Source organism: Pogoniulus pusillus, chromosome 15 (genome assembly GCF_015220805.1).
Source record: "Pogoniulus pusillus isolate bPogPus1 chromosome 15, bPogPus1.pri, whole genome shotgun sequence".
In the NCBI taxonomy this organism is placed as follows: Eukaryota; Metazoa; Chordata; class Aves; order Piciformes; family Lybiidae; genus Pogoniulus; species Pogoniulus pusillus.
In genome coordinates, this window is record NC_087278.1 from 1011785 (window position 1) to 1026518 (window position 14734).

The 14734-nt window shown below is 51.0% G+C and overlaps 1 protein-coding gene across 1 annotated transcript in view; it reads right to left on the reverse strand.

Annotated features, from left to right (window-relative positions):
* Positions 1-3233, reverse strand: part of CRADD (CASP2 and RIPK1 domain containing adaptor with death domain) — a 55593-nt gene extending 52360 nt beyond the window's left edge. Inside the window, exon 1 of the mRNA XM_064154843.1 lies at positions 2993-3233. Coding sequence (XP_064010913.1) covers positions 2993-3023 — 31 coding nt within the window. The 5' untranslated portion in view covers positions 3024-3233. The remainder of the gene's footprint in view (positions 1-2992) is intronic.
* Between the last annotated feature and the right edge of the window lie 11501 nt (positions 3234-14734).

Sequence of the window (14734 nt, forward strand, 5' to 3'; positions counted from 1 at the left end):
CTGTTCCAACAGCCAGAGCGCAGGAGCTGCACTTCACTCGCAGCTGGAGGAGATGAGGGGAGGCAGACAACTCCCAAGCTTTCCTGAGCAGCCTCCTGAAGCCACAGGGATCACAGAAACACCCAGGCTGGAAAAGACCCTCAGGATCTTCTGCCACGCAGCCAGCAACAGAACAAGGGTACACAGCTTGAAGCTGTGCCAGGGCAGGTCTAGGCTGGATGTGAGGAGGAAGTTATTGTCAGAGAGAGTGATTGGCATTGGAATGGGCTGCCCAGGGAGGTGGTGCAGTGCCCGTGGCTGGAGGTGTTGCAGCCAAGGCTGGCTGGGGCACTTAGTGCCATGGTCTGGTTGGTTGGGCAGGGCTGGGTGCTAGGCTGGGCTGGGTGAGCTTGGAGCTCTCTGCCAGCCTGCTGGGTTCTGTGATTCTGTGATCACCAAGTCCAACCTACGAAAGAGAAGTCTTTGTATCAAGAGGTGGCTCCACCAAAGGTTGCTAAGCACTCAGGTATGGAAATGTGTCTGGACTTCGGCTCAGAACAGTGCAGGGATGGAGTTTGGTGCAACACAGGTATTGATTTGAATTCATTTTAATCCCAGCCTGTATGCAGGGAGCTGAATAAATAAACTCCCTGAAAGGAGGCTGCAACGAGGTAGGGGTTGGTAAGATCCTCTTCTCCCTAGGATCAGGAGGTAGAAGGAGAAGAAATGGCCTGAAACTGTGCCAGGGAGGGGGTAGGTTGGAGATGAGGAAAAATGTCTTTGCTGCAAGAGTGGTCAGGGATTGGCATAGGATGCCCAGGGAGATGCCTCATGCCTGGAGGTGTTCAAGAGACATTTAGCCATGGCACTCTAGGACATGGTTTAGTGGCCATGGTGGTCTTGGGTTGGGACTTGATCTTAGGTCATCTTCAGCCATGGTTAGGTTGAGCATGAGCCAGCAGTGTGCTCTGGGGGCCAGGAGGGGCAATGCCAGTCTGGAGTGGGTCAGAAGGGCTGTGGTGAGTAGGTCGAGAGAGGTTCTCCTGCCCCTCTGCTCTGCCCTGCCCTGCTGAGGCCACATCTGCAGCACTGTGTCCAGTTCTGGGCCCCCAGTTCAAGAGGGACACAGAACTGCTGGAGAGAGCCCAGCACAGAGCCACAGAGATGCTGCAGGGACTGGCACAGCTCTGTTAGGAGCACAGCCTGAGGGCTGTGTGCTGGGAGAGGAGGAGCTGAGAGGGGACCTCAGCAATGGTTCTCAATGTGTGCAGGTGAGTGGCAGGAGCTGGAGCCAGGCTCTGCTGGGAGATGCCAGTGCCAGGAGCTGGAGCCAGGCTCTGCTGGGTGATGCCAGTGCCAGGAGCTGCAGCCAGGCTCTGCTGGGAGATGCCAGTGCCAGGAGCTGGAGCCAGGCTCTGCTGGGGGATGCCAGTGCCAGCACAAGGGGCAATGGATGGCAGCTGAGGCAGAGGAGGTTCCATGTGAACCTGAGGAGCAATTTTTACCCTGTGAGGGTGCCAGAGCCCTGGCACAGGCTGCCCAGGGGGGCTGTGGAGTCTCCTCTGGAGATACTCCAACCCTGCCTGGCTGTGTTGCTGTGAGATCTGCTCTGGGTGCTCCTGCCCTGGCAGGGGGCTTGGACTGGCTGAGCTTTGGAGCTCCCTTCCAGCCCTCACTCAGACCTTCCCCAGGCAGCTCTAAAAGTGCATCTTCTCCGCTGCAGAGCCACATTCCAAGAAGCACAGCCCCAGGTCCTGCTCTCTGCCCGGCAGGTCTGCATTTTCTCTGCATCTGACAGATAATTTATCCACGAGTGGAGATAAAACTTCCGAAAGCCCCGAAAAAAGGCTCCTCCTGGCCCTAAAGAGCACACTCGCTGAGCAACCGGCGAGCAGCCCCCGGCCGCCCCCCGAGCACCGGCTGCGCCCGGACAACACCGCCCCGTGCCTTGCGTAGCTACGGGCAAGGTCCCCCTGCCCAACCGCGGAGCGAGTCCGGCTGCTCGAGAAACTGCTCCCCAGACCCCAGACTTTGGCGTTTAGCTTCTTCCCTACAGCAGGGCTCTGGAAGCTGCTGCTCCTGCTGCTGCTCCTGCCGCAGCCCCGCGCCCTGCTGCCCCCGAGCCCGCAGCCTCCCGCCCGGGCTCCGCCAGCAGCAGCCCCCCGGCTCCGCCAGCAGCAGCCCCCCGGCTCCGCCAGCAGCAGCCCCCCGGCTCCGCCAGCAGCAGCCCCCCGGCTCCGCCAGCAGCAGCCCCCCGGCTCCGCCAGCAGCAGCCCCCCGGCTCCCCGCACTCCCTCCGGCCGGGCACGGCTGCCGCAGCCAAGGCCAACGCAGGCGCCGGCCGCGGCCCGCCCCGCGGAAGCCCTTCCCCCGTGCTAGCTTCGCAGCGCTGGGGCTGCCGCCGCCGCCGGGCCCTCGGCAGCGCTGGGGCTGGCAGCTCCGGCTCTGCTGCTGCTGCTGCTGCGGCAGCGGCGCTGGCACCGCACTGCCGAGCGAGCGGAAGGAGGGCTCGGGGCGGCGAACAGGCGAGAGGACAGCCCCCGCCGGCGCCGGGCCGTACTTACGGGAGGGCGGCGGGGCCGACGCGGAGCCTGCGCGGGCAGCACCGTCTCTGCTGCCGGCAGGGAGGCGCCGCCGGAAGCCGCCGCAGCGCCCTCCGCGGGCCGCCGCGGAACGGCCGCGCCGCGGGCACGGGGCCTTGCCGCCATCTCAGCTGCGGGACCGGGGCGCGGGAGCAGGCTGTGGCGGTGAAGGGCTGTGTTCAGGGGCGCCCCCCGGCCCTGGCGGGGCGGAGGGGAGCGCCCGGGGAGGGCCGGCAGAGCCGCCCGGCGGACCCCGCGCCAGCCCAGGGGCAGGCCGGCGGAGACAGGCGGCGGGGGGCCGCTGCTGGAGGCAGCAGCTAGGAGCGGGGGTCCCCGCGGAGGAGGGGTCCCCGCGGAGAGGATCCCTTCTAGGCGCCGGGAGGAGATGCTGCGCTCTGGGCATCGCGGGGCGGGGGGAAGGGTTTTGTTACCGAGTTGGAGGATCCGCATCTGGCATTGCATCGGGAGCGGCAAAAGAAGAGCTGTTTGGGCTGGAAGAGAGCTTTAAGGTCACCCTGCTTAGAAGGAGCTGGTCAAAGAAGAGCTGTTTGGGCTGGAAGAGAGCTTTAAGGTCACTCTGCTTAGAAGGAGCTGCTCCCGCTGCTTTCTAGGGATGCTGGCGCCTGTTAGCTGCGCTGCAGCGAACCTGCCGCAGCGGCTGGCAGCACCACTCAGGCACAGCAGTGCTGGCTCGAGTGCCGCACGTTGAGCTTTATTGCTCTCACCTGAGCGACCTGAGCCATGAATAAACTCTCACAGGTGAAAGCCATTTAGGAAAGCAAGATCCATGCTGTGCCTCCCACGTGCTAGAACATTCTCGTTGGTTTATGCAGCTGCTGAAGGCAAAACTCATCTCCTTCACCTGGTTTTGCCCACGGATGTGAAACCAGAGTGAGGACAAAGAGAGAAAATTCATAGAGCTACATTAAAAAAAACATGGAGCAGTGTCATTTCCTAGCATGTCCTGGGATGATGGAATGGTTTGGGTTGGAAGGGACCTCAGAGATCAGCCACGTCCAACCCCCTGCCATGGGCTGGGACACCTCACACTAGAACAGGTTGCTCAGGGCCTCATCCAAGCTGGTCCTGAACACGTCCAGAGAGGTTGTGGAGCACAGAAGCACAGAATGTGATCAAAGATCAAAGATCACATTGGCTGCTTCTGTGATCCACAACCTCCCTGGGAAACCTGTGCCAGTGTCTCACCTCCCTCAACCTGTGCCACCACCCTCACTGCAAGCAACTTCTTCCTCACACCCAGTTCCAATCTCCCCTCTGCCACTTCAAACCCATTCCTCCTCCTCCTCCTCCTCTCATCACCAGACCTTGTCACTAGTCCCTCCCCAGCCCTCCTGCAGCCCCCTTCACATCCTGCAAGGCCACTCCAAGCTCTCCTGGAAGCCTTCTCCTCTGCAGGCTGCACAGCCCCAACTCTCTCAGCCTGTGCTCAGAGCAGAGCTGCTGCAGCCCTCTCAGCATCTTGGTGGCCTCCTCTGCACTGCCTCCAACACTTCCATGTCCTGCTTGTGCTGGGGGCTCCAGAACTGTCCCCAGGACTGCAGGTGGGGTCTGAGGAGAGCAGAGCCAAGGGGCAGAATCCCCTCCCTTGCCCTGTGCCCACACTGCTCTGGCTGCAGCCCAGCACAGGGTTGTGTCTGGGCTGCACTCACCCTGCAGGCTCCTGTGGAGCTTTGCATCAGCCCAGACCCCCAGGGCCTGTTCCTCAGGGCTGCTCTCAGCCATTCCTCACCCAGCCTGGAGCTGTGCTTAGGATTGCACCCACCCAGCTGCAGGAACTTCCACTTGGCCTTGTTGAATGTCCTGAGGTTGGCCTGGGCACAGCTCTGCAGCCTGCCCAGCTCCCTCTGGATGGGTCCCTGCCCTTTAGCAAGTGACTGTGCCACACAGCTTGGTGCCAGCTGCAAAAGACTTGTTTCCATCTTCACATCAGTGTCAGGTGGTTTGAGCAGTGTCAGCTTTTGGGTTGTTTTTCTTTTCATGGCAGGAATATTGATGAAAGGGGAAGGGGAAAAAAAAGGAGAAAGAAAAAGGTCCTGGAAGATCACACAATCACAGAATCCAGCAGGTTGTCAGAGAGCTCCAAGCTCACCCAGCCCTGGCCAAGCAACCAGACCATGGCACTAAGGGCCCCAGCCAGCCTTGGCTTCAACACCTCCAGCCATGGGCACTCCACCACCTCCCTGGGCAGCCCATTCCAATGCCAGTCTCTCTCTGAAGAACTGCAGAGCAGGAAGGTGCAATCTTGAAGCTGCAGGCAACCACAGTGAGCTGCCTGTGGTGTGCTCCACTTGCTGCTGTCTGCCCTCTGGACAAGCAGCAGAGGTGGTTGCTGCTGGAAGTGCTGCTGCTGTGTGGGTCCCATGGGCACAGTCACTTTAGGCTCAATGCACAGAGTGTTTGGAAGATTTAAGGGCATTTGGATATCAGTTATAGAATCCTTTGGGTGCCTTATCCTAGCTCTGGTACCCAGGAAATCCTCGCCGTGGAGAAATAGAACTGCAGGTGCTGCAGGCAGAGCTGCTGCACTTCAGATCATCCTTTAGCTGCAGGGTGAGGCACTTTGCATCATGCTCAGAAAGCTCAGGTCCTCTTGAATTTCCATGTTTGAGTATTTATGTGGACACAGAATCCAGAATCACAGCCTTGAAGGCAAAGTTTTGTGTGCTGGACTTTAGAGAAGTTAAAATGCACACACACACACACACATTGTGTGGCCAGCTTCTGCAGTGGGGCTGCTCAGTTGGTGCTTGTAAAGCAGTGCTTTATTGGGTAATGCTTTTCTTTCTAGGTAATAAATTTGATAGAAGGGATTGCCTTTGAATCATTGATCAGTGCTGTTTTATCCCCATGCACTTCCCGAGCCACGGTGAATGTTACTGTCTCAGGCCAACACGTTAGGCTGCTAGGAACAGAGAGGAAACATCCCATGGGTTGTGCCAGAGGGATGCAGTAAGATGTTTACTGTGACCTTGACAGCTCTGGAAACCACACAAGTGAGTCAGAGATTGCACTGGGTTGGAAGGGAACCCTCCAAGGGCATCCTGCCCACCCCCTCTGCAGGCAGCAGGGACACCTCCAGCTAGGGGAAGCTGCCCAAGGACACATCAAGCCTGATCTTGAAAGTCTCCAGGGGTGGAGCCTCAACCCCCTCCCTGTGCAGCCTGTGCCAGTCTCTCCCCACCCTCATGGTGCAGAACTTCCTCCTGATGTCCAACCTAACTCTGCCCTGCTGCAGTTCCAAACCACTGCCCTCAGCCTATCACTCCGAGCCCTTCTGAGCAGACCCTCCCCAGCCTGCCTGTAGGTCCCCTTCAGCTACTGAAATGCAGCTCTGAGCTCTCCCTGGAGCCTTTTCTTCTCCAGGCTGAGCAGCTCCAACTCCCTCAGCCTGCCCTCAGAGGAGAGGTGCAGTGACTCTAGGACATGGAGCAGGCTGCTGCTGTCGGCACAGGAGAGCTGCAGTGGTTTTAAATGTTCCTGTCACAGGTAGGTTGCAGTACAAGTTGCAAGAAAACAACGTTCATAAACAAACCAGCACCAGGGAGCAGAGGACACCACAAACCACCTGAGTGATCCTCAGCACTATGCAGCTACTCAAAGTTTCCTTTCTTGGCTTCTATTTCTGACTGCCAGCTTCTTCCCCCACCCCCCCTTTTTCCTCTCACTCCTGATCTAAGGAAGTGCATTCTATCTGGAATTAGAGTGACCAAGCCTGGAGACTTAAAATATCACATCATTGTCATCCTGACAGCTGCATTTAATTGCAGATGATGTGCCTGCATCTTAAAATAGAACCCCAGGACAAGCAGTTGCATCACTTGCATTTGCTACAGCTTCTTCTTTTTCTTTGCCAGATGAGGCAATGAGGATTATTTGTTTTATACTGTCCAAGAATATCTTAGAAAGTTAGCAAGACATATGGATATGCACAGAGCAACTCCAGATCCCACTGGAGCAAGTGGGAGCTGTCCCACAGCCAGCTTGAGTCACGTCTCTGCTTCCAGTCTAAACAGAGATGCAAGGAAGGAAGGCAGTGAGAGGAAACAGATAAGGCTAGGAAGGAACAGGTTGGCAGCAGAGGTGCAAGCCTGGTGCTCCCTTTTCCTTCCACTGCTGCTGCAGACTCACCTGCAGAAGCTGAATGTGCTCCTGCTGTTTTGGGGTTCATCAGCTGAACACAGTGCTCAAGATGAGGTCTCAGCAGGGCAGAGCAGAGCAGAGCAGAGGGGGAGGAGAACCTTGCTGGATCTGCTGGACACACTCTTCCCACCCTGCAGCCTCTCTCGTGGCAGTGCTGTTCTCTCTGCCTGGGAGGTCTACCAGGTCTGAACACTCATTTTTGATTTACCATAAACTTTGCTTTTCCCTTTTTTTTTTTTTTTTTGTCTTTAGAGCTCACTTCCAAGTCCCAACTCTTTTTAGGACTTTGGGCATGCAAAATGAGACTTTCATAGGGAAAAAAGAGCTATTGAGAGGCTCCTTTATGTTAGAGTCATCATTATATAGCAGCAGCTCCTTTTTTCTTCTACAGCCTAATTTGTTTCTGCTGATAACAAGAGCCCAAATGTGGTTTTAAAGTGTAGTGCAAGCAGATTTAATCTGTTAGGGCTATGCTGTTTCCAATTGTCTGGAGGACAGCATTCCAACTCTAAGGACAAGAGAAATATGAGCCTCTAGATTTGTTTATTAAAAGCACATCTAATTGCTTAAATCTCTCACAAGACCTCTGAAATGAAGACTGGGGGTGGGGGGAGAAAGAAACACCAGTTCTATTGTTGTCAGTTTTAGGATGGAGCACAGGAAACCTTTCTGAACCTGATGGGTCTCAGTGATGCTGTTAAAATATGCCAGGGCCCCCTGCAAACCAGAGCAAGGATTTGCAAGCCATTGCCATCTGCTGCCATCCCTTCCCTTCCTCCCTCACCTCTTCCTCCTCACTCCAGTCTCCACTGCATTCCCTCTGGCAAGAGGGTTGGGGTTGGAAGAGACCTCCATGGGTCATCGAGGGTGACTCTCCCTGATGCTAATACGGGGCTGTGCAGGCTGGAGCAGAGGAGGCTCCCAGGTGACCTTCTTGTGGCCTTCCAGGATCTGAAGGGGACTGCAAAAAAGCTGGGGAGGGACTTTTGAGGCTGTCAGGGAGTGACAGGACTGGGGGGAATGGAGCAAAGCTGGAGGTGGGGAGAGTGAGGCTGGAGGTGAGGAGGAAGTTGTTCAGCATGAGAGTGGTGAGAGGAAAAAGGAGAAAAGGAAGAAGGAATAAAAAAAAAGAAATAAAAAGGAAAAATAAAAATATGAGAAAATGAAGAAAGAAAAAGGAAGAAGAAAGAAAAAGGGAAAGAAAAAGGGAAATAAAAAGGGAAAGAAAAAGGGAAAGAAAAAGGGAAAGAAAAAGGGAAAGAAAAAGGGAAAGAAAAAGGGAAAGAAAAAGGGAAAGAAAAAGGGAAAGAAAAAGGGAAAGAAAAAGATAAAAGGAAGAAGAAAGAAAAAGGAATAAGAAAGGAAGAAGAAAAGGAAAAAAGGAAGAAGAAAGATGAAAAATAAAAAGGGAAGAGTGAAAAAGAAGGCAAAAGTAAGCAAAAGGGGGAAAATAAAACAGAGAAAAAGGAAAAGGAAAAAAGTGAAAGAAAAAAGGAAAAATGAAACAAAAAGGGAAAGAGGAAAAGGAAAAAAGTGAAAGGAGAAAAGGGGAAGGAAACAAAGGGGGGAAAAGAGAAGAGAGTCTCTGCAGTGAACAGCAGTGAAGGGCCTACAGTTAATGCCTGCAAACTGTGCTCAGTGTTTCTCTGCATGCTCAGTCCTTGAAATAGATGAATCCATTGAGTTCTGCTGTTAAAGCTTCACTGAGAGCTGCTTGGAGCAGAGGGATGAAATACTGCAAACTTCCTACACATCTACTCCAGACTTAGGAATCCAGGTGGCTTTTTTTAATTGCAAAGCAACAATTTTTACTCACCTGAGAAGGAAGGAAATTCACAAATTAGCCTGGGAAAAAATGAATCCTTGACAAAGCAATAAAAGGAATTTCAGTTCCAAGTCTGAGACCTTTTCATCACAGTCCCTGCAGTTTACAAGCTGCAGCAAATGTTTGCCTGGGTGGAGGAGGAGGAGGAGGAGGAGGAGGAGGAGGATTACTGCTTTCTGTGATCTGTTTCTTGACAAACATATTTCCTACCTCTGGTTTTTTTAAGGTTCTTGCTTTGAGTTTGATCTTTTGGGGAGTTGGTGATGATTCATGGCAGGATTCTGCAGGTAGCCTCTGCCACTGCTTAGGCGTTTTCCTTACACCCAGATTCATTCTCTTTCCCATCTTATTAAGAGTGGTCTGGGTTGGAAGTGACCTCCAAGGCTCATCCAGCCCAAGCCCCCTGCAGCCAGCAGGGACGTCCTCCACTAGATCAGGTTGCTCACAGCTCTGTCCAGCCTCACTTTCAGTATGTCCAGGCATGGGGTCCCATGGGCTATCTGTTGCAGCGTTCCAGCACCCTCATGGTGCAGAATTTGTTCCTCACATCCAATCTCAATCTGCTCTGCTCTCATTTCAAACCAATGCCCCTTGTCCTATCACCACAGGCCTCTGCAAACAGTCTCTCTCCATCCATATTGTAGCCCCCTTCAGGTACTGGAAGGTTGTTATTAGGTTCCCCAGAGCCTTCTCTTCTCCAGGCTGCACAGCTCCAGCTCCCCCAGCCTGTTCTCATAGCCGAGGTGCTCCAACCCTTTGATCCTTTTCAGTTCCTGGCAATGCTGATTGAAACAGACGTTGATTAATGACAAGTGTTAAGTCCTGCCCTCTTTACAGACAGCTGAGTTGGAGCTAATGTAGGCTCAGTCTTGCTTAATACTGCTCCTCTTCCAAAATGCCATCAAAAATAAACAGCTGCTCCACAACTTCTGCTGCCCTCCAGACTGTGCCAAGCAGCACAGGAGGTAAGGAAACAGCACAAGGTAAGGTATGTGCAATGCAGGTGTCTAAGGCAGTCCCTCAAGCTGCAGATTCATAGCATCATAGAATCATTCAGGCTGGAAAAGGCCCTGGAGATCACCAGGTGCCAGCATTAGCCCTCGCACCAAGTTCACCACTAAGCACCACATCTCAACAACCTTTAAACACCTCCAGGGATGATGACTCCAGCACCTCCCTGGGCATCCTGTTTTGATGCTTGGCTGCTCTTCCAGTGAAATAAGTGTTCCCAGAGTCTAGCCTAACCCTACCCTGCTGGTAGGTAAAAAAAGCCTGGCTGGGGCACTTAGTGCCATGGTCTGGTTGCTTGGCCAGGACTGGCTGCTAGCTTGGGCTGGCTGAGCTTGGAGCTCTCTTTCAACCTGCTTGATTCTATGATTCCATGGTTCTACTGAGTGCCCCATCCAGTCTTGTCTTGGACACCTCTAGGGATGGGCACTCCACCACCTCCCTGGGCAGCCCATTCCAATGCCAATCACTCTCTCTGCCAACAACTTCCTCCTAATATCCAGCCTAGACCTCCCCTGGCATTTCCTATTTGCTCACCAAATAGCAATCCTCAGCTGGGAAACATCCATCATGGAACAATGTGACTGAAAAGAGAAGGATTTGCTTACATAAACCCTGCCTGCCACTGGAAGAAAAATGAGGGCAGGGAACATGGAATTGGAGGGGCTTAAAATGTCTTTTATTCTTTGCAGCACTCAGCACTCCACTTTTCCTGGGTATTAGCTGGTTGAACTTTTCCCCATTAAATGCCAGCTCATTCTTTATGCTAATAGAAATAGGTTTTGCTCCTGCAATTTATTCCTCCTTAATAGCACAGAAAGTCATTAATATTTCATCATTCAGTTCCTGAAGAATTAATGGCTCCTGCTCTGGAGGAAAGCAAAACAAAGCACAGGTGCAATGCTTGTTTCAGTGGTGTTTAAGCAGAGTGAAATCCAGAGTCTGTCACACACCATAATTATGGTGATGATGTTTTCACACTCCCCTAGATCTTCAGAGGCACTGGCAGATGGCCTGGTTAATAAACCCCACCCTTGACAACCCTGGGACCAGCACAGGCTGATTTGGCTACACTCTTATATCCAGATTCCTTTGTATTGGTGGTTTCAAACCGCTGATCCTAGTTAATTTCCTGGGCTTTTAAGCTCTACTCATCACCTTTCAGCTTCCTGATGGTTAGCCCTTGGGCACACCTTGTGAGGAGTGCACCTCTCACAGCAGCTGCTGGTTTTGTCATGTTCTTGCCCTTCAGTCAATGCTTCAGACACCAGAAGCCAGATAGGTAACTTTCCTCAGCCAGCAGGACAGCTTCTCTCTGCCTTCATAGAATCACAGAACCCAGCAGGCTGGCAGAGAGGTCCAAGCTCAGCCAGCGCAACCTAGCACCCAGCCCTTGCCAAGCAACCAGACCATGGCACTAAGTGCCCCAGCCAGGCTTGGCTTCAACACCTCCAGCCATGGGCACTCCACCACCTCCCTGGGCAGCCCATCCCAATGCCAATCACTCTCTCTGACAACAACTTCCTAACAACATCCAGCCTAGACCTGCCCTGGCACAGCTTCAGACTCTGTCCCCTTGTTCTGTCCCTGGCTGCCTGGCAGCAGAGCCCAACCCCACCTGGCTACAGCCTCCCTGCAGGCAGCTGCAGGCAGCTGCAGGCAGCAATGAGCTCTGCCCTGAGCCTCCTCTGCTGCAGGCTGCACCCCCCCAGCTCCCTCAGCCTCTCCTCACAGGGCTGTGCTCCAGGCCCCTCCCCAGCCTTGCTGCCCTTCTCCAAACACCTTCCAGCACCTCAGCATCTCTCTGCAATGGAGGAGCCCAGAACTGGACACAGCACTGCAGATTCCAGAGCTCCACAGCTCTGAGTGAGGAGCAAGTTCTGGATTGTTTTTAGGTACAGAACCTAAGCCACCACTCTGCCCCCATGTCCTTGTGAGCAATCTTCCTGCCTTGCTACCAATCCTGTAGTGTTTATCTGGATGGTGGTTCCATTAAATATAATTAGGACAACACTGAGGAGATCAGATTAAAATAAAGTTGCTTCTAATGCAACGGTTGCAGCTGCTTGGTTACATTCCCACTCTACCCACCCATCCTGGACTTGAAAGGTTTTCTGTCTCTGGTGATAATAGCAGTAGCAGCAGGGCAGTGCCCATACAGCTAGAAATGGAGCCAGAGTTCATAGTGCTAAACTGAACACAGCCACTTGGTCCATTTCCATAGTTCTTCTTGCACTTATTGTTGTTAGCTGTTCTTCAAGCATCACCTTTTAGTGTGGTGATCTGTGTTAGGTTGGATTGTCCTGCTCTGGCAGGGGGGTTGGCCTCCATGATCTCCTTGGGACCCTTCCGACCCCTAACGTCCTGTGAGATTCTCACTTTTCCTTTAATTAAAACAAAGGCTTTCAGCAAATAATATTCCAGCAAGAAGATGGGGAAAAAATGAAACTCCAAACCTGAAAAACAAAAGCAACACATGGAATGGGAAAAAAAATAAAGGGCTTAGGATTAAAGACCTTATCAGGATGTTTGGTTGAGTCATGGGCACTGAACCTGTGCAACTGGCTTCCTGAGCAGCCTGTGCTGGCAAATCAAGATGACACAGATCAGTCAGGAGTCATTGATTGGAATCTGAAGGGACAGTGATTTAAAAGCTACTGTTGCAAACAAGCCACAACAACATCCATAAGGTAAAAACAAAGTAAATGAAAGCAAAATAAAATAAAGCAAAATACAAGCAAAATAAACTAAAATAATAAAGGGAAAAAAAGACAGCAAAATGAAAGCAAAATAAAAGGAAAATAATAAAATAAAAGCAAAATAAAGCAAAAGTAAAATAAGTTAAATCAAAATAACAGCAAAAATAAAAGCAAAATAAAATAAAGCAAAGGTAAAATAAATCAAAATAAAAGCAAAATAAAGTAACATAATAAAATAAATCAAAATAGAATCAAAATAAAGTAAAATAATAAATCAAAATAAAAGCAAAAGGAAGCAAAATAAAGTAAAATAAAAGCAAAGCAAAGTAAAATAATAAAATAAATCAAAATAAAAGCAAAAGGAAGCAAAATAAAAGCAAAAGGAAGCAAAATAAAAGCAAAAGGAAGCAAAATAAAAGCAGAATAAAGTAAAATAATTAAATAAATCAAAATAAAAGCAAAATGAAGCAAAAGAAAAGCAAAAGAAAGTATAATAAAAGCTAAATAGAGTAAAATAAAGACAAAATAAATTAAAATAAAATAAATCAAAATAAAAGCAAAAGGAAGCAAAATAAAAGCAAAATAAAGTAAAATAAAAGCAAAATAAAGTAAAATAATTAAAGAAATCAAAATAAAAGCAAAATAAAGTAAAATAAAATCAAAATAAAGTAAAATAAAAGCAAAATAAAGTAAAATAATTAAAGAAATCAAAATAAAATCAAAATAAAGTAAAATAAAAGCAAAATAAAGTAAAATAAAAGCAAAATAAAGTAAAATAATTAAATAAATCAAAATAAAAGCTAAATAAAGTAAAATAAAAGCAAAATAAAGGCAAAATAAAGTAAAGTAATAAAATAAAACAAAACAAAAGTGAACTAAAATAAAGTGAAACAATAAAATAATGTGAACCAAACCAAACCAGAACAGCACTGGAACCTTAAAAAGCCAACGTTTGGACAACATCAGTGTGCCCAGAAGCTCCAATCTAGCCACGCTCTGCCGCTGGGTGCTTTGGTAGCAGCAGTGCCTCCTCCGCGCTGCCTCAGCACGCAGCCCAGCTCTCGGCAAGCTCTGCTGTGGTTAGCTTCACTGGAGCAAGGCACCAGCCTGGGGCTGGCATCCCGCTGAGGCCAAGAGCTGCGCTTTCATGCAAAGAGGACTAGTTCCCCCTCCAGTCTGCTCAAAACACTGTTCACTGCCTCAGGCACACCAGAGCTGCAGGCCCTGCTTCTCCACCCGGGAGCCAGGACAGGCGACAAGGCGTCAGGGCAGCTGCTCAGTGCTTTGGGGGCTGCATTCCACATCACAGCAACCGCTTCCCATGATTTGTGAGAGGCACTTCTCAGTCCGCTGGCGCTCCTTAATTTCAGCCTGCCGTTTGCCCCTGTGCTTTGGGGAACCACCAACAAAAAGGCTAAAAGACCACTAACAGAACGAGCTGCCCAGCATCTGCCCTCTCTCCTTCCTCAGAGCTTGGCTTTATTTGGCCTCCAACAGTAGGCTGCAAGCAACAAGCCCTAAATCATTTCTTACGTGTACCAGACAATTGTCTCATTGCAGCCCAGAGCTCTTCTCTCCTCAGCCTGCTTGTTCCAGCATTGCTATTTGTGATTTCACATCCCTGGGACAGGAGCTAGCCTGGAAGGAACGTATCTTAAAGGACCTTGGTGTAACAGGTCTACCACCAAGACCCCAAGTGGATCACAGCTGAGTGTCACTGTGCCCAGTAGCAGCAGATCAGAACATTTCCTACTGCATCCGAAGCTGTGCCATGCAGCAGCTGTCTCACCTGGAGGTACGGCCAAGCAACAACTGTGAGAGAGCACTGATCAGCACGGGAAGTCTTCCCAGGAGTGCAGATCTTTCATGGGTGCTGCTCACTGGGAAAGGTCCCCAGTGTTAGGGTGCCAGATGCTAGCAAGACAGATGACAAGCACAGAAGTGTGGTTGCTGCATGTACCTGGAACATGAGAATGCATCTGGGATGGGAACTGGAGAGTGGTCACTGTATATGAGAAGCTTCAACAACCTCCTACATGCTGGCAAGGCATGGAGACAAAGTTACCACCACAAAAGCTTTTGCTTGGCTTTTCAGCAGAAAAGTCCACTTCTACACTGAAGCTTGCATTAAAAATGGGGAGAAAGAATTGAAGCCATGGAAGAGGTGGGAGCAAAGCCACCTTTTGCAGAGAGAGGACAACAGCATATCAAACGTTTGCCATACCAAGGGACCATCTCTGCCTCGGGTTCTTGGTGTCCTCCTTGTCTCAGTGAACAGGCTCCTCAGTTCTGCCCGTGTGCTGGTGACAGAACTGAGCGCACAGCCCTGGGAGTTTAGGCCCAACAAAATGAGCCAGTCAATGTCCCAGGGCTTGTGAGAAGGGACAGAACTACCACAGAGCAGTTAAGGCACAAGCAAAAGAAGAAAACTGTACATTGATTTTAGTTCAGCCTGGGCAGAGCTAGATTACAGCAAGTCT